Consider the following 19,019-nt stretch of genomic DNA (forward strand, 5'->3'; position numbering starts at 1 on the left):
AAGGGTTTTGATCTCATGGAGATTTAAACAAAAAAGTCCAACCTTAATAACAATAATAACAGCAACACTACTACTACTAATCCTAATAATAATAACATGAATAATACTAATATGAATAATAATAACTATTAATAATAAACAAAAACATCCCCTTTTCCCTCAAACTTAGGGCATTGTAGGAAAAAGAAAGGTGTCTTTATATTTTCATTGAGTGCAAAACAGAAGAACAGCAACACATTAACAATAATTATGACTTACATCAAAGTTTATTGTAAAAACTCCGACAGTCCAGGTTATTTTATTTCCAAAGCTCAACCCAGCAGTCAGCAGATTAAAGAGACCACACTGCCCTCTGCTGGTCATCTCTCCCAACAACATCTGACACGTCGCATGTGTGTCAAATGGATACATGGATTAAAGTCAAAGCACACAAGGTTCATGTTTATTTTCCCCCTACTCAAAATAGTTATTTTCTCATTCATGTTATTCCACATGTTTGATCCTGGAAAAAGGATAATCCAGCTGTTAAATCGGTTAATGCTGTTATTCACAATGATAACCTAAAAGAAAACTGATACAAAATCACCTGCTATATTTTAAAGCCTATCAATTAAACTAGGCCATAACTCTAGTGCTACAAATAAATGTAAAATATAACATCTTGCCAGTGCGGCACGTAAAAGTGTTAGACTACAGCAAAACATACACGTTTTTTGTCATTGAGATATATAGAAATAATGGGAATGATCAGATTGCACTTGCAAAACATGACTAAGCATAGTAGCAATAAAAACAATACAGTAAACCTAAAAAAACAGACATAAATACAGGTGACTGCACAGATTTTTGGCTTTTAGGTTGAGCGGTTTAGTATGTAATCGATGTTTTTCTTCTTTATTCGGATGATCCTCCTGTGAGCTCCACCTGAACAAAATAAGACACATATATTCACTTTCCTCCACGAGAAAGCAGTGAAATGCACATTTCTGTCACTGATCTTGCAGGCATACCCTTTCGGCCTTTGCACTTGGCAATGCAGTTTTTGCGGAAAACAAAGTTGTTTTCATTCCCCCCGCAGCCGCTGTAGATAAAGGCCTGGCACCTCTTGGTGATGGAGTTGTACGTGAACCTCCGCTCTTTTCCATCACATGTCCCGGGGTCCGTGGGAAAGGAACACAGGTCTGTGGGTTTCACATCTGGAAAAACATAGCACAAATCAGGGTCTGCAGCATCCTCAGTGCTCTTAATGCCACACGGGATCATGTCCTGATTTATTGCTTCTGTTTGAGCTGAAAGAGACGTATTATTACTAATCATATTCTTATTTACATTGTCTAAGTTCAATATTTGATTTTAAATAGATTTGCAATGGTCACTCAACACAGTGGCAGCAGGATAAAAATTATAGCCTAAAACCTCCCGGAGGGTCCAAATGAAAAATAATGTTAAATCCCTTCGGTGACTTCTGGGTCAGACAGTGCAATTGTTCTCATGAGGGAGCATCAAGTTTAAAACCAAGAGGATGTCGAAGATCCCTCTGGATTTCTAAGTCTGAGCCCCGACTAACTCCAGAAAATTTGTATCTATTTCAAAAAAGTTGACTGGAATATGGTAAAATAATGATTATGCTTCTTAAGTATATCTAAACACAACGGGTTATGCTACCTGAAAGTGCGAATCACTATTTCACCGTTAGATGTCAGTATTGAGCTTTAACAGCGGGGCGAGCTCTCCAAAAATATGAGCATACCTAAGATTTGATGTTGTGAGCGGGCATAAACCTGCCACTTAATAGTTATTCTTGAGATAAATCGAGACCAAATGTTATCCTCCAACTCCATCTACAGCGGAGCGACTCCTGGGAATCAGACCAGACGCTCTCTGTGAGTTCTTACTTCAGCACAAAGGTGGCTCGAAGCCCAACAGAGATGGATTCTCTCACTCCTGATGTGCAGAAAAAACTAATGAGCAAAGGAATGACAAATGAGCTGCAGGACAGAGACATGGGCCCAACCCCATCCTGCTCTTTGACTTGCCCAGCAGAATTCTTTTTTCTCTCTTGTCTGCTGCTTTTGCATCACCGCACCACCACATTTTACTTGATTTCAGTGCCGTTATTGGCAGCACTCACTGGATTAACAAATGAAGTGGATTAGCTCACTCTGAGGTTTAAAAGAATACCAGACACTTTTGGACATGAGGACAAGATGATTGATCTAATACCGCCTTTGTTAATCTGTCTCAAATGTCACCACAGGGTAAACACCCTGGCTTTGGGAAGGTCTTTGCTGGATGCATCTCCAAGCATATGCTTTGAAAATTTCAACTGCTGGCGTATCAGCCAAATTCCAGGCTTACGGCAGAAGCAAGTCCAAGAAGCACAGTCTTAAAACAGATGCAGATCATTAAAAACACAACTGGAGTTTGCTTCTGATCCCAAACTTCTGGAGGAAATCTTCTGTGGTCGGATGAGTTTTTTTTTTTTTCTTTTAAATTGACTTCTGAACTGACCATTTCCTAAAAAGTCTCATGCTGTCGGTTATACGGTATATAGAGATCAGTCAAAACCTTTCATGCAACAATGACCAGCATGTTTAAATACAAACAGAAGTGGCCGATACCTGTCGCTTCTTGACTGGTGTTATTCGTCTGCACCTGATGGTCAAACGTAGCCGGTTCCCCTGTGAAACCAGGATATTGATGACATCACTGATGATTACTCTTAACATATTCCCTGTTTACCAGATAATACTGCAAACAAACAGTCAGACAAGCATGAGCTGGAACAGAGCTATCTGTCACAAAGCATCACCTTATTATAGGAACAAGATTCTTTTGATTGGAAAAACACTCTCATTTCCAGCCTCCAGTCCATTAGCAGATGCACATCTGCACACTGGCACAAAGCGAGGTTTCTCCATTGAAGAGCTCCCAGAGCTGAAACTGGGGTTTTTCCTGCTTCTAACTCCAGTATTTCATTTACTATGCATGTAGAACAAAGTTGTGTTCTCTGAGACTTACCGTGACCCATAATGGGCTGCTCTTTTATGGGATTAACTGGGTCTTCAGTCGGCTTTGCTATGATATTAAAAAAAGAAATGAGAAGATTTGTAACACGGTCCATTAGAACTGGACTACTTTTAAATAATATCATTAGTATCAGACCAGAACTGCCACCAATCCACTTTTTTGTTATAGATCTAACTATTGATTTTCAGCACAAAACTCCAGAGTTAAAGAGCAACTTGTTGTTTCCTTAGTCAATTCAGAGCAGTTCTACAGTTTGATTTCGCACTTGGTTGAAATTAATCGATGGTCATTGAACTGTAACCGTGTTTGATTTTGGCTCTTTTTGACCACACAATTATGCACAGTGTGGTCGTGAGCCACACCTCGATCGAGGCAAGAACAAAGTTTCAGCTCAGCATGACATCAAATTTCAGGCTTTCAGAGGTGCCAAGACAACCGGACCTACCTGGGCTCTGACATTTGGCCTGGCACTCCGCCATGCTCCTGAAGTTGTTGGCATTACCGAAGCAGCCGCCGTAAAAGAAATGCGTGCATTGCTGACTCCTGCTGTCATAGTAATAGCGCGACAACAGGCCTCGGCAGGGGCCGGGGGCCTCCGACAGATGACACGGGGTCTTATTGTCTGGGGAGAATAAAACAGAGCGGGAATGAGAAATCCAGCCCATGAAAAGTGACTTTTTCCATCCATCCATCCATCCACCCATCATCCATCCATCCTCCATTCATCCATCCATCCATTCATCCACCCATCACCCATCCATCCTCCATCCATCCATCCACCCATCAATCATCCATCCATCCATCCATCACCCATCATCCATCCACCCATCCATCATCCATCCATCCACCCATCAATCATCCATCCATCCATCCATCACCCATCATCCATCCACCCATCAATCATCCATCCATCCATCCATCACCCATCATCCATCCACCCATCCATCACCCATCATCCATCCACCCATCAATCATCCATCCATCCATCCATCACCCATTATCCATCCACCCATCCATCCATCCATCACCCATCATCCATCCACCCATCAATCATCCATCCATCCATCCATCATCCATCCATCCATCCATCCATCCATCCATCCATCCATCCATCCATCCTCCATCATCCATCCATTCATCATCCATCCATCACCCATCATCCATCCAACAATCCATCCATCCATCCATCGCACTGATTAAAGTTGTTAGTAATATATCATTATTCTCTTTTTCCATCCCATCCAGTAAAGTTTTCATTTCTATACATTTTCTATGCAAAGCATGCTTGTTTTTGCACCCCATTTTATTAAGAAATTCACTGGGAGGTTTAATGAAACCCAAACACTTCAGGGGATTTATTTCCAGCAGGGACACAATAATAAAGACACGGGGGGGGGAAGAGCCAAAGCCCGGAGAGAATATGAGGTTCGGAATAATAAGGAGCAGGTCATGGTCAGAGCTGTTCAACTTCCTGTGACTCCAGCAGAGACGTCCATCGTGAAGCCAGCGAACCGAAACGTCCCCTTTTCTGGAACCTTTATTCCAGCTATCGTCTAGCTGTTGCTTCTAATGTTTCAATCGTCTCACACTCAAAAACAAAGGTGTCACAACTGTCACGGGGGTTCCAGGAACCTGGAACTTAAACCCTTTCCATGTGGGTGACAGGAAGGCTATATTCCACTTGAATCAACTCTGTATTTCTTAACCCGGGCACAAACTGACAGGTTAAGTGGCCAATACTTCTCAACAGTGAGCTCAGAGAGAAGAACACACTCGTCTGATATGGACACAGGCGCTGGTGCTGTGGAGGTGCAGTTTTCATTAGGTCATTTGTATATACTATATATATACTATAGGCCCATGAAGTAAACAAAAGCTGTAAATCTGCAGAAAACAAAAGAACTTTCATATATTTTCAGGCTACAGCAGCAGGCTTAATGTAATGATGAGGGGGAAACCGATACAGCTATCAGGATCTAATCCTTATTATTGTAGTTGAGTGGCATCAGGACGGTAAAACGAAGAGCATGTTGGGGAATGTCGCCACACGAGCGTGTTTATCAGTTCAAGCCTTTGAATGGCCTTGAAGAGTAACCATGATTAAGTGGCTGTCAGTGTAACTGGACCCGTGTTTTCTAAGGTGACTTTGGCTTGTGTCAGAGGCTGTAGATTCCAGTTATGAATAATGCAGAAATCCCAGTTTCCGTCGGAGATGTGGAGACGGAACATTTGATTTGTGTTCCAGGCAGAGTTATCGGTTAGTTCCAGGACTGAGTCATATCAGCCCCGGTTAGCTTTGGCTACTCTCTAAAGAGAACCTTCATATTTCAGCAAAACATAGTGTACAGGATGTTTGGCAAGATATTTGTGAAGAAACATACCCTTTCATATTTTTGTAAGTTGAGATGAGTGTTGTGAAATGACTTTTCATTGAATTTAATGGGAAAATAGTAATGTTTACATTCTACCCCTCCCTGATGGCTCTCCTTGGATATTTCCTTCTCATTCCTTTCCCTCTCCAAAGCATTTCAGGATAGTCTGAAACTGTTTGCTTGAACTGTGTTGACCAGAATATCTGGAGAAAAAATGATGTATAATAAAACTGAAACCAAAATAAATGAGAAATTTCTATTTGATAGTGAGCGAGAGAGAAAAAAAAACAGCACTCAGCTGCCATCTAAAGATGGCATCTTTGACCTTTTCAGGCTGTAAGAGAGAAGCTCTGTTATTACTTGTTGGTTTTTTCTACATGTTTTACGTTTTCATCATTAAATTTCATTTCATTACAAGGGAACCTGAACACAACAACATCTAAACGACAATAATCCTGACAGGAAAACACAAAAGGACACAGAAATTATTACACTTGACACTATAAATGTTGCATTTACAGGCTGCCTCTAAAACAGCCCACTAAGCCTAAAATCCTACAGGCCCCAAACTTCCACTGACCCATCTGGCTGACTTCCTGTTGGCTTGATGCAGACACAAATGGGATGAAATAATTATATCAGGAGGCTCCAAGGGAGATCGATACATACTTAATACATCATGGACTACAGTCCTGTCCTGAGAACACAAACGACCCTCATAATGCCGGATATAGTGTAGAAACAGCAGTCCTGAGCAGTTAGAGAATCGCTCACCGCATGGCTGATAAACCCTCTGGGCTGTCTGTAGGGCAACAGTCCCATGCTCTACAACTATGTCATCATTTCAGCAGCGTTCACCATTGACTGTGACCTCTCAACCCTCTGAGGACACAAAACTAGAATTGAAGCTAACACTGATAATGTCCCGTGAGCAGTATGATCAGAGGTTTAGTCACTTTAGTCACAATAATTTAAAGCCAGATACTCTTTTAGCGTCTGCATTAAAAGGCCTGAATTTTATCATCTCAGCCTATAAAGAGATCAAAACACAACTATTTGACAACTTTGTCCATTAATACACAGCAGAAATGGTTAAAATTTGGCAATTCAGCTTCATCTCAACAACAAAGATCACACACAGGGGATCTGCCACCTAATGGAGCAGATCCGCTAGAAAACATGGCGAAGCCTGAAGGACACAAATTCATTCAAAAACCAACTGGCTGTTTGCATAATGTATCACTGCAGAGCAATAAGAAATTAAAGGTTATTCTCTGCCAACAGGAAAAGGTGATAAATGTGCTGTTTGGACACAAATGAGAGCGAGTTTCATGAGAATCACACATAATGGAGCATTACAAGTGTGTGCCTGGTCCTGCTAGAGGTCGCACACAATTTCAGACTGCACGCAGCATTTACAACACAGTTTAAAGTGCTATTCTGCTCTTCCCCAGGTTTCCATGGTGGACAGAAGCTATTTCTCACACCCTCATCCAAACAACTCAAATGATTTTGAACCAGCTCCAAATAATCTCCTAGGGGTGAAAGGTGTTGCTGTTGCAGCTGTAAGTGCTTGTATTGACTAGAGTAGTGACTGAAAATGTCTTTTTCCTTCTTCTTACTCTTCTACTCAGTGCAGTTATTGCCTGCCGAGTTAACATTTACCTCTAGTTGAAGTTAAATGAATATTTTTTTTGTGCCGAAATCATTTCTCTCTCTACAAAATTGTAGTCTTCACGCTGTTATCTGTTCACATATCCAGCAGCTAATAATGTGTTTTAATGTTAACAATTAAATTGATTTCAACTTTTAATTTGGCATTTTCAACAGACTAAAGGACGCATGGGTGTTTGTTTCTTTTTTAACACGTATATATTTCTATTAAAAGCTTGCCTTCAGGAGAAAAGCGTAGAATTAATGTGCTGGCAAGATTCCATTTTAGCCACATACGTATCAACAGAATGACTGTAATAGGATTTCAAGCCCAAGGTGACAATTAAGTTTTAATATGACAATGGAGGTCCTTGAGCAATCGAGTGGTTGTCAAAAATACCACATAACAAGGCCAAATTATCCAGTGCACCAATGAAAATGTAATTTCTTTGCATCACTGTTATCAAATAGTTTTGATCACATTTGTCGTGAGACTTACCTGAGACAACACAAGTTTCCTCACACTCCTCCAACGTCTCAAAATTGTTGGCGTTTCCTCCACAGCCTCCGTATTCAAACAGTTCGCAGTGTCCGTTGTCGACGTTGAAGAAGAATCGGTCTTTGATCGCCTTGCAGGGGCCTTTTTCATCCTTCAGTGCGCACAATTCATTGAAGATCAGGTGCTCGGGCTGTGCTCTGTTTGCTGAGGTGGGACACAAATATTCAGAATGTGCGTGCGTGCGTGTCTAGGACAGAGTAAATTTAGCCACCAAACATCAAAATATAGGCCACAGATGTGACAAAATGATGCACACTTAGAATTTCCAAATGCTTTCAGATATTCTGGAAGCAACTTTGCTGATAACTCTGATAACACACAGGAACAAAAATCCAAAATAAATCTTCCAGTAAAGAACATCACATTCAGGAAGGTGGGTTGTTTGTTTTTTAAATCTTTCCTGATGGGAAAAATGCATTTGATCGATTCATGCTGGAGTAAGTATTTGGCTAAACACACGGCAGGGCTTAGCGTCTTTAGCAGTCATAAAAGCGGCTCGCGGCAGATCCAGGAGCACATTGACGTAAAACCCTCTGAGCTCCACAAACCAGTTTTGGGAATGTCAACTGGCTAACTCAGCGTGCAGCTCGGAAATGACTTTTTAGTGCCCTCATCCCCGCTGCTGCTGGGTCACGCCTGCAGCTGTGCGGCTCCTGCTGTGTGTTTCTGTGTTGCGGGCGTCAATTAGCAACGTTCCATCTGTGTGTGCTAGCGTACAGCAGGTAGGGGAGAATAGCACAGAACAGGAGATATGAGCTGATGAGTTTGGACGTGAGGGGTTTTAGCCAAAGGATCTGCAAGGGTAAATAAAGGGTTTGAACGGTCCACTAGGACCAGACCTCCAAAACCACCGGGGTTAAGTCTGACGTCAAAACAAAACACTAGATAAAGAGGGAAGAAAAATTCCTTAACGGCGACCTTCAGGTTCAGAAGAAGAGGAGGGGAACACAGATTAGGTGTAGGAGGGAAAGGGAAGTGCAGGTGCAGGTGCAGAACATTAGAAGAAAGACAGTCATCACACAGCTGGGGAAGCCGACAAGGCCGGGTAAATGTCAGCAGCCGCAGATTAATCATTACTAGCACACCACAAAAATGTGGTTTTTGTGTGGTCTACTGTACATTACTGCAAACATTAACCCTGTATCAGATAGGGAGGAAAATGTTTAAAATGTCCTACAGTGTTGAATACACACACGTATTAACTTTTGATTGATAGAAGTTCTAAATGTTCCTCCGTGTTTGTGTCTAACTGGAATTATTGTAAGATAAATATTTTCTCTCTGAGGTACAAAGTTCTGCCAAAACAGATCCAGAACCAAAACGTTCTGTCAAATCAGCAGTGCGATCAATAAACAAGGGCTCTGCCAAATGAAGCAATCAGATCAGCTCCCGCTACAACCTGCCCTCCCTGATGTGCCGATCAGTTCTGGATCCACGACTGGGCACAACAGTCACAGAACACGATGTTGTGTGACTGATTTTAAATTTCTGTTTTCCTGTAATGTCTAGTAAAAGGAGCCAAATTGCTCCTCCTGTCAGAGGAGAAATTACACAGTGGCACACTCCCCATCTGGTATCCAACAATTTGGAGCAAATGTACCTGAGTTTTAAGATACACTGAGGAAATTTCACCAGGGTAATTCAGTAGTGTTTGGTTCCCTTGGGGATCTGGGCTGTTAAAGATCATCCTAAAAATAAAGAAGGAAATGAGTGGCTTTGTAATTCTAAAATATTAATCAATCTTCAATCACTCATATCTGTGTTTTAGGATATGATGCATGATTTCAAGTAAAATGACGCATTTTCATGCAATTCACGAATGCACTCTAAGCTCACAAGAATCCCTCGCGTTTTTGAACAGACAGCAAATAAATGCAATCTTCATTTGGCAACTGCCCAGCAAACCTTCTGCTGAACCGAGAGACAGATTTTAGGTTTCCCAAAGCAGCACGTCCTCTGGGCGTCATGGGTACCATTGGAAACATGTCAGAGTTGCTCAACACATGTGCAATGCCAGGGACCTCTGCATGCAAGACGTGGACAGGTTTAGCGAGTTTGCAGCTCTGTCCCAGCTTGTTCTGCGTGCAGGAAGATTATCATCTTTCTCCATTTCTGTCTGGGTCTTCCAGTAAATTAGATTTAATCTTAACTGTATAGCCTTAAAACAAAATGACAAAAAATGTATAAATACATGAATGCATTATTAAAGGCTTGGCATCAACACCAAAATAAAATAAGATCAAAATAAGATGAACTAAGTAGCTTATAGTTTTATACTGAAAGGATGGAAAAGTTTTGCTTAATGATGTCTTTCACCTCCTGACTGCTAGATGGCACTGTTGTCATCTGTTTTCAATCTTTTGACTATGTTTTCACAGCAATAAGGAAGGAGGAACCACAAAATAAGCACTTATATCTGGAGCATTAAAAAAATGTAAATTAAAAATAGCTGCAGTGGAATTTCATCAAATTAACATCCTCTAATTTAATATTGCCATGTGCTAAAACTAATATCCAGTTCATCAATCGATTTAAGCCCCGCCTCCACACTCCCTTTGCGCCCCAATCTCATGAACTCTGCTGAGCTTCTATAATAATCCACAAACAAGAAGGAAAACACTGCACAGTAATTAAAGCTGCTTCAATGGTAACAATATCAGTCCTCCGTCCTCCAATCAGATCCACGCACAGAAGCATCAATGCTCTGAAACATAAGCTGCATTCTTCTGGAGCAAATTGGGCTGGCATGTGAATACGCAGGTATACAGGCTATTTTTTCCCATGAAACAATTCCTTCAATTCAATAACTATCAATAAGTATTTCCTATTTAGCATTATTGTAGAGGGGTTTCTTTACCGTCCCTCTCTAAGCAAAGACAACCGCATGACCCGACCAGGTCATTGTGAGGGTTCTTTGGTGAAGAAAGCTAAAGTGTACATCAGCGGTGCCGTAGATAAGCACGAGAGATTCAATCAGCATTTATCAGAGCTGCGCCTGGAGCAGCGGACAAAGGCTGAGGGTGACTCACAGCCTAGCGCAGGGTTTTACAACTGCACACACATGAAGGCTCTGGGTGGATTCTATTCATCTTAGATACTCCCAGGGCTTCGGTCTATTTCCATGTGTAGAAAGACTCCCCTGAATCAAAGTTTTTGATAGGGAAATGGAATGAATGCAAAGAGAAGCTCAAAATCGTGTGTGGTGAATGAATCTGTAGCTAAAAATATGACAGACTGGTTCACTGACGATGGAGAACTGAGCATTTCCTCCACATGGAAATCCTCTCATGTTATCAGCTAGTTATAGTAAAACATGCATATTCCACTTGTCAAATGCAAAAGCACGTCAGTCTGGAATGGTAGGCCCACAGGAAGCATGTCAGATAGACCGTTTCCTTGAGCTTGGCAGAATCGTACATTCTGAAAATAGAAGTACCGTCACTGGACTGGGAACCTCCAGGCTGCCCATGCACTCCCATGAACAATGGTCTGCCCATCGAGAAAAGTTCAGGATGAGTTTAATTGAGGTGTAATTGAACTTTCTGAATTGGGGAACCATCTCTGTATTGATCTGTGCTGAGTCATCCTTTACTCAATTTCAGCAAAACCAATAAACCCGTGTGTGAGTTTCACCCTGTACTGTACATTTAACCTCCCAGTTACAATCACACTTCTGCCTGAGCCCTGAAAGTGACTCTGGCCATCAAAAATAATGCTATAACTCCCACAAATATGGAATCATTTCTAGTAGTTTGAGTAGTTTTAGGAAATGAACTCTTGATTTACAGTCAGAAACGTCCTTTGTGACCTTCAGATCGGTGCTTAAAACTGGAACTATGTGGGAGTTTAAATGAAATTGATTCCATGTGGGGTTCATATTTCCATTCATCGCTATTGATGCTGTTGACGAGAATTCGATACACTTTTTTCTCTTTGCTATATGTCTGGATCTTGTGATTTAATCATCAACAGTAAAAGAATTGCAGACTTCTTAAGAAGTGCATGGAGTGGTTTCACTTTCTCCAGATTCTCTCTTTGCATATTTTTAGTGGGAGCTTTTTCACAATTTGGATGAAATTCAAGAAGATTAGGACTTTCTGTTCTCAACAATAAATTGAGTGTGAAAACTGAAAGTTCATGCACAGTTTAATAATTGGCAATAATGGTGAACGTGTGAGGGAGGTTAGGAAAGGCTGCAAAAAAACAACAAAAAAACCTGACGCTAAGCCGACGCTGCAGATCATCGCATTTGAGCTCATTAAAGGTTGGCCTTTAAGCAGCTATAGACGTCGACCTCATTTGTGCAGAAAATCTTGCACAAAGACTTCCTGTAAGCTCTTGGTGGTGGGAAATCAAAGCGAGCTCCGGGCAGCATCTGAAGAGCCATCTCCAGGAGATCAAAGAAATCCCCAGGAAACACGGTGACATTTTTGCCAGCAGGAGAAATCGCTTAACGCTGCTATAGGCATTCGGAAACAGTTAGGCCTCGCTTGTTGGGAAAGTTCGGAACACTAATCGCGGAACCTGATCCGGTACATTGACGAGTGTGACGTCTCCAGGATGATCAGTGTTGGCGTGTCCACAGGAAAATCGTTTAAGTCTGTCACTTCTCAGCGGTTCGACATGAGTGTTTGTGATTTCTGTGACGTTGCTCTGGCTGGAAGCACTGAGGGGAAATATTAATTATCCACGAGGCCTGTGAGAGCCATGCATCTTTAATAAGCACCCGTGAGCCGGGACGGCAGGTGGTGAGGGAGGAGCGATTCAATGAGTGGGATAATTGTTGCTCCACAAGTCCAGAGCTTTGGTAAACCCCCTGTTTTTGCTGCCAAGCCAGAGTTTCATATTCACTTTTTCAGCAGCAGCCTCTTCAAATTCTTTTGCCTTTCAGGGTCAGATATAAAATCAAACTCTTTGTCTTTCACGGCTTTGACGTTTCCTCATTCTTGAACAGCTGATATTCCCGATATCCCTCCAATGTCAGCACAGAGGTGGAAATATCCACGGTCTCCGTCTGCAGGGGTATTATCCTTTCCGTGCAATATCTAAGTTAAGCCCAGTACCTCCTTCCAACTTAGATAAGGAAAGAGGGAGAAGCAGAAATCCCAGAAAATGTTGCCCAACAATCCTACTTGGTGCCAATTAGTGTGTCAGCTGCAGGTTAGAAACTCATCACATTGGTTTTCAAACATGTGGGAGCGTGTTAATAAAGTTTAATGTGTTTGCTGCCTTTAAATGGTGGCCTAGATTTTTTAGTCCAGGAGGATTTGGCTGGCTATAAAGTTCGACATAAGAAGCAAAAGCCTGTGGCAGAGGATACAAGGCACCATCCGCCAAATATGGCAGATTTCAATGATTCCAGTTTCCTATAATAACTCAATGCAGTGAGAATATAGATTTCACATTCAATAATAAAAATTGCTCATAGAAATTTATAATGTTAATGGTGCAAAGGATACTGGCTTATTAGAATGTGACTAGATTAAAGTGCACTCTCTCTGCCTGCAAAGACGATAAATTCTCACAAATGCTGTGATTCAAATTGAGGAACTTATACGGGAAACTACCTGGGCCTCATAATTTGAATCTTTTGAAAGTGGCAATTTGTGTGCAGAAGATCATTAGTGTGCCAATCAATCATTGTACTGGTCCCTGAGAAACTGGAATATTTTGAACAGAAATGGACAAAATGGGCAGAAAAGAGTTGTTGTCATGATGTCAGCCTTGTGTCATGAAAGGGATATGGACATTTCTTCAAATACTTACACCTAAATCTGACAGTTTTCTAATGTTTCATTTTATTTTAAAGGGATTAAAAGTCAATTGCAGATAGTTTATCTGATCCTAAAGCATCAAATTCATGCTACGCTTTTGGAATTCAAATATGGCAGTTTAGCTAAACTTTTAAATATATAAGTGTATTAATTATTGAGTAGTAAAGTATAAATCCCATTGGTCTATTGCTGCATTTTATTAGATCATGAAGAAAAGCAACACATTAACATCTGGTTGATCATTATGTTAATCTAACAGTGGCAGCCGTTCAGAGGGAGCAGTCAAGCCTTAAACGATGCAGGTGGCACACCTCCAGGCTTCAATGTGCCGTTGGGAGCTACTTAAAAGGTCATGCTGCCAGATTTTCTCCAGGAAAGAAGTAAACAGCAGAAATGCTTTTCATTGGAGATACTCTCTGCAGATAGATGTGGTTTTCTAATAATCCACAATGGCATTCATTCCACAATATTTATCAAAGATTGGCAGCAATGGATAACTTGCTCCCAACACTGCCGCAACTGAGCCAAAATCAAATACTATAACACTTCCTGGTAAGAGTTGTTTTAAGGTTACTTTTGTTAGCACAGTCAGAAGAAATAATAAACTCGATGACCCAGTGGCACCGCAGTGACCCTGAAGACCTCCTACTCTATACACATCGCATAGATGTTCATGCCCCCCCCTCCAAACACACACACACACACACACAAACACACACTCTCACATACACTGATTCAGCTTTACAGAGCATAAAAATTAGAAATCTCGGTTCAAGGAAAGATTTGAACCGTTGAAAGCTCATCGTCCACTCCCACCTTGTCTGAACAAGCACGGACTAATCACTCTTTTATTTGTACTTCAACAAGTTCAGACTTTTTTCTCACTCTTTACTCTGTAGATATTCAAGGCGCTTTGTTGTTTGATTGTAGAAACAGTCCACGCACCCCTATTAAGCCGTGCAGCAACGGGATTCTCGTCAGCAGAACGTACTCATGCTTTGCTCTGGACCTTGTCCCCTGCTTTTCAATAGTCTACAATTGCAAGAACACAAGTAAGAACATGGACAGGCTTTTTTCCATGTCTAATTATTTCCAGCAACTCTGCATCCTGTAAGATACAATTTCCTGAAGTCAGGCTTAAAGTTTCCAATTATTTCTAGCACAACTAATGCAGGAAGTGGTGAGCTAGCCTTATCCATTGGCAGATGGACAGATGGACTGCAGGCACTCTGCAGGCTCACAGATAATAGTAGTATCGGGGTTTTGTTTTGAAAAACACAACCTAAACTCTGAGAGGAAGATGGCTAATTAGTATCCTCTTTAGTGTCGTTGCCCTCTCAGCAAAAGTAAACAAAACATCCAGCCAAACCCAGACAACAGAGCTTTTACTTATATGTGCACCCAAGATGGATCTTTTATGTTTTATCTTTTGGCATTTCACCACAGCGAATCATCCTCCCCCATCTCCCATCCTTCTCTATCACACTAACTAACTTCACGTCCTGTCTAACTAGGTCCTTATAGCTCATCATAGGTCTTCTAGTTCTCCTGTTCCATCCTCGGAATCCTTCTACTGTTATACAATATGACATGTGCGTTATAAATGAGCACTCGTGATGGAAGCTGTTCCAGCAACTATAAAGGTTGCGCGTATGGATTCATCCACCCGAGGGTGGTTCACAATTGGGGGTGTCTGGAAGACCTCCAAATTTATAATTTGATGACCACATACATAACCTCACCTTAGCTGACCCCTTTCAGTGTGAAAGCTCTAAAAATGGAGCTCTCACCTCCCTTTTCCTCTATAGTAAAAGTCAACAGGTATCTCTAGAGCAGTTATTTAACCTGCATCATGACAAAGATAGAAATAGAATTTTAAAAAACATCTAATACGAAAGTCAGTGTGGATTTATTAGTGTTATTCAGCGGGGATTTTTTTTTACGAAGTTAATCTTCAATCTGTGCATTGCTCTACCTGCATCCATCAGCACACACTTTCATTAGTAAACAGTAGTGAACTCGGGGATGGAAGGTTAAAGAGGGGTATTAGATTTTCTCCTCCCTCACACCTGCCTCTGCAAACATTTCTAGCCTGCTGAGGAGACGTCATCCGTGCCATTATCCTGATTACGGGTAGTTGAACGTGGGAGGGAGGAGGTGCCGGGCGGTTCAGGTGTGGGTCGTGGCCGCAATGAGAACTATGGTGGACTTTGGCCGTGCGTGACGCCACATTGCTGCCCTCAGTAACGAGGACACACAACAAAACAGACTTACTTGTGCGCAACTGTGGCGTCGAAACAAAGACTTTAGACTGTGTTGGTCGAGTTCTATTAGCACGTAAAGTTCTACACACTCTGCAAACAAAGAACTTTTCTAGTAACAATATCAAAATAAATGTAATGTTCATTAACATGCATCAGTATGTCAAAAAAAATCACGTGTGTTAATCAAATGTCACCACATATTGTAAATGTGACAATAATACAATCTTTATATTCAGCTTTGCTTTACGCGTGAATTAAGGACAGTTCGGTTCTGTTGAGCCGCTACGCGGGACTTTATTTGACCACGAATGCGGGAAATAGATTCAAAACAACAATAATCTTTTTCTCCTTCTTTCTTTCTTTTCTTTCTTTCTTACCTTCTCTGCGTCTGGAACAGGACCCGAAGCGGGCTACGCAGGAGAGCGAGACGGCGCACAAAAGCCACCACTTGGTGAATCCGGTCATGTTAGTGATCCAGGCTGAGTATGAAGCGCGCAGGGAAAACTTTCATCAACTTTGAGGGCTGATGTGCCTGTGCGTTTGTGTGCGTGTGTCTGTGTGTGCGTGTGAGAGAGGGAGAGTGCGCGCCTTGTGGGCGACTTCCGCTTGATAACGCCACTTTGACAGCGTTCTATAAATGAAAATAGCAAAAAGAAAAAAAGGATAATAAACATACTCAACGAACTAGAACTTTTTACACACACGCGCACGCACGCACGCACGTATGTACTGTATATATCAAATAAGACAAATGGGTTTGTGCTCTCCCCTCTCTCTCACTGGCTTTATTTATTATATTAAATTCTCATCTAAAACTAAAACCTGTTTAACTCAACTGTCAATCTTCCTGCAGGCAGCAGCAGTGTGTTTTTAGAGGCTCCTCCACACGTTTACTTCAGGGTCAAGCTGCTGTCATGAAATTACAGACCGTCACTATGGCACCCACACTTTCCTGGCCTGACTTGAAGTCAGCTCATCCAATTTGAAAATTCTTTCCATTAAACTATAATTGACTGCATTCAATGCTGAAGAGGACTTGATGCAGGATGTTGATTTTTTAACCATTTTTGCTGTGTAAAGATGGAGGTCGTCCATTTTGTTTTATGTCTAAAGTGTAAAATTAAATGAAAACACTTAAATGTCATGTCAAAACTCCCCCTATTGGACACGAAAGAAGCTAAAATATTTTTTATCTACTCTGCTGTCTCATACGATTGATCCCATATGCTGCCAGAACATACGTTTCTAAAAGCTTATATCAGTATCTGTGGTTAAAAACGTGATTTATTGTCACCATGTGTTCGCTCTGAGGCCATGTTAGCCAGCTGAAGGCTTTACTCTTACTGACTTTAATCTTTCTTCTCATGTTTCTCTTGGATCAAGAACTGAATCCGCCTGCTGACATATTAAATTGTTCCTTTAATCATGTTCCCGTTTTCTAAAAACGTGCTATTATCCCAGAGTAAGAGATTATAGCTAAAACAATGTTCATCATTAATAAATCTCACACATCATCAAATTGGCTGCCAGGCTTCAAGATCTGATTAGAGTCATCTGTGAATATACCTTTATCATCGGAAATAGTGCACTTTTGGCTAGTTTGGAAACTGAATTTTCATCACTTCAATTCCTTATTTCTTTCGCATAACTGCCAATTTTGACCATACAGTCAGTGTATACGCACTGCGACTTTATTTAGTGTATTTCAAGCTTGAGTCCACAGCATCTGAGACGCATGACCTCCTGTCCTGCAGAAAGGGGGGGTGATACAAAGTACAAAGATGACGATACGGTCTCTGACAGTAATGATTCAGTGTTGCGAGCTGACTAAGGCGCTTAAATGGTCATGTGAGTCATGTGGCCGCAATTCCACCTTTAATAACTGTTAAACATTTCTAACCTATATGTTAATAACGCACCAAGCAGTACTGAACAAATGAGGTGTTACAGTAGAGTAATATTAAAAGAATGATTTGACAGAAACAGTTGTCGCATGTTCATCAGTGGCCACACACATTCTTTCCTCCTCCGCTCAGACAATGCAGTGGTTGCCAAGACCGTCCCTTTTTGGTCAGGTCTAACAGAAGAGGTCTTGCTTCGTCCCCCCTCAACAGCTGGGGAAATCTGTGTGGTGAAAGCCAATATTTGACTTCCACTCCCCCGCGGGGCTCCTGAGGTGCAATCAAGCTTGCCTCCCAAGCCCCGACTGTCTACATGGAGCATGTAAACAGCCGGCAGCACAGCCGGGGGGATCGTACTGGTCAGCTCCCAGTGGTGACAGCCTGGAACTTAATCATTTTGATGTGGAAGAGGAAGACAAAAGCCGCTGTACATTATATTTGCAACAATAGCTCACCAATAAAGCCCAATATCCTTTTTTAAACCTATATGAAGATGTTACTGATGATGTGAGTCAGTTTCATAACAGTAACACACCCTGAGTAAACGATGAGTCTTCACGCTGCCAGTATGAGCCTGACCACTGATGTTCCTGACACAAAAGTGTGTCATCACTCTCTAAAGCATTTGGAGCGACTTTGGTCAGAGCGGTGTTACTCAATTTTCCGAGAGAAAGGGTGCTTCTGCTTTCCCGTTTCTCAGCGTGGACACTGGCACAAGTCTGCCTCAAAGCTGGAATTTCCTGCATGCTCATTTTCTCATGACAGTATGTTTCAGACATGGATCGTACAACATCTAATCCTGTTTCCGGTGGCCTGACCATCCCCTCTGCCACTTTATAGGTTAATATAAGCCCTGAAATTCATATAGAAGATAATGGGGATCAGGAATTTTCTCTCGTTTATCTCCACAAACAACAGTTGCAGGAGAAACACTGCTGCCTGAAATAAAAAAAATATCCAATTACTTGGTCTCCACCTTTAAAATAGTACCAGTTAGCTCAGTTTTAGTCTTGTAGATGCAGCGGTGTCATCTTCATTTATAATTGTGTGTCTTCAACTACGTGTACAAGCTTTTAATAACGTAGGGGAAAAGCCTGAACTTTTTGAATGAAGTAGTATTTTATCAGTCCCCTCTTTTTTATAGTTTGTAGTATTTTTTGCTGCATATATATTCAAATTCACCTTGTGGTCATTCTGCACACATTTACCATGACCTTTAACCTCTAACCTCTAACCCCCCATCCCTGCTTAGTGGCAACATACGTGTTGAACTTGCCTGGTTCACTTCTTGGCTTAAATGCTGTAACGCTGTGCTTCTTGGAAAAATGTCATGTGGGTCTGTGTGTGTGAGTGTGTATGTTGCTCTGCTATCTGGGACACTGGCCCAGGTGAGATAAAGCATCTGGACTGTAAGCGTGTCACCATTTGACACCAGTGTGTGAAGCTGAGTCATGGGCCCCCGAGCT

General features: G+C 41.6%; 1 protein-coding gene across 1 annotated transcript; it reads right to left on the reverse strand.

The window, feature by feature from the left end:
* Positions 1-247: 247 nt before the first annotated feature.
* tfpia (tissue factor pathway inhibitor a) lies at positions 248-16,220 on the reverse strand. Its single transcript, XM_011612225.2, has 7 exons — positions 16,030-16,220; positions 7,555-7,758; positions 3,476-3,652; positions 3,022-3,078; positions 2,622-2,681; positions 1,011-1,196; positions 248-924 (listed from the first exon to the last, which is right to left on the reverse strand). The coding sequence occupies exons 1-7, from the start codon at positions 16,115-16,117 to the stop codon at positions 854-856; spliced, it is 843 nt and encodes a 280-aa protein (XP_011610527.2). The 5' UTR covers positions 16,118-16,220; the 3' UTR covers positions 248-853.
* Positions 16,221-19,019: the final 2,799 nt, after the last annotated feature.

The sequence above is a fragment of the Takifugu rubripes genome, chromosome 1, assembly GCF_901000725.2.
Source record: "Takifugu rubripes chromosome 1, fTakRub1.2, whole genome shotgun sequence".
NCBI lineage: Eukaryota > Metazoa > Chordata > Actinopteri > Tetraodontiformes > Tetraodontidae > Takifugu > Takifugu rubripes.

Excerpts from the sequence above, each read along its gene's own strand:
- tfpia (XM_011612225.2), bottom strand. The coding sequence starts at position 16,117 with ATGACCGGATTCACCAAGTGGTGGCTTTTGTGCGCCGTCTCGCTCTCC. Across the intron at positions 3,079-3,475 it reads GGCCAAATGTCAGAGCCCAG|CAAAGCCGACTGAAGACCCA; the intron begins GTAGGTCCGGTT and ends TTAATATCATAG. Across the intron at positions 1,197-2,621 it reads CACCAGTCAAGAAGCGACAG|ATGTGAAACCCACAGACCTG; the intron begins GTATCGGCCACT and ends ATGTTTTTCCAG.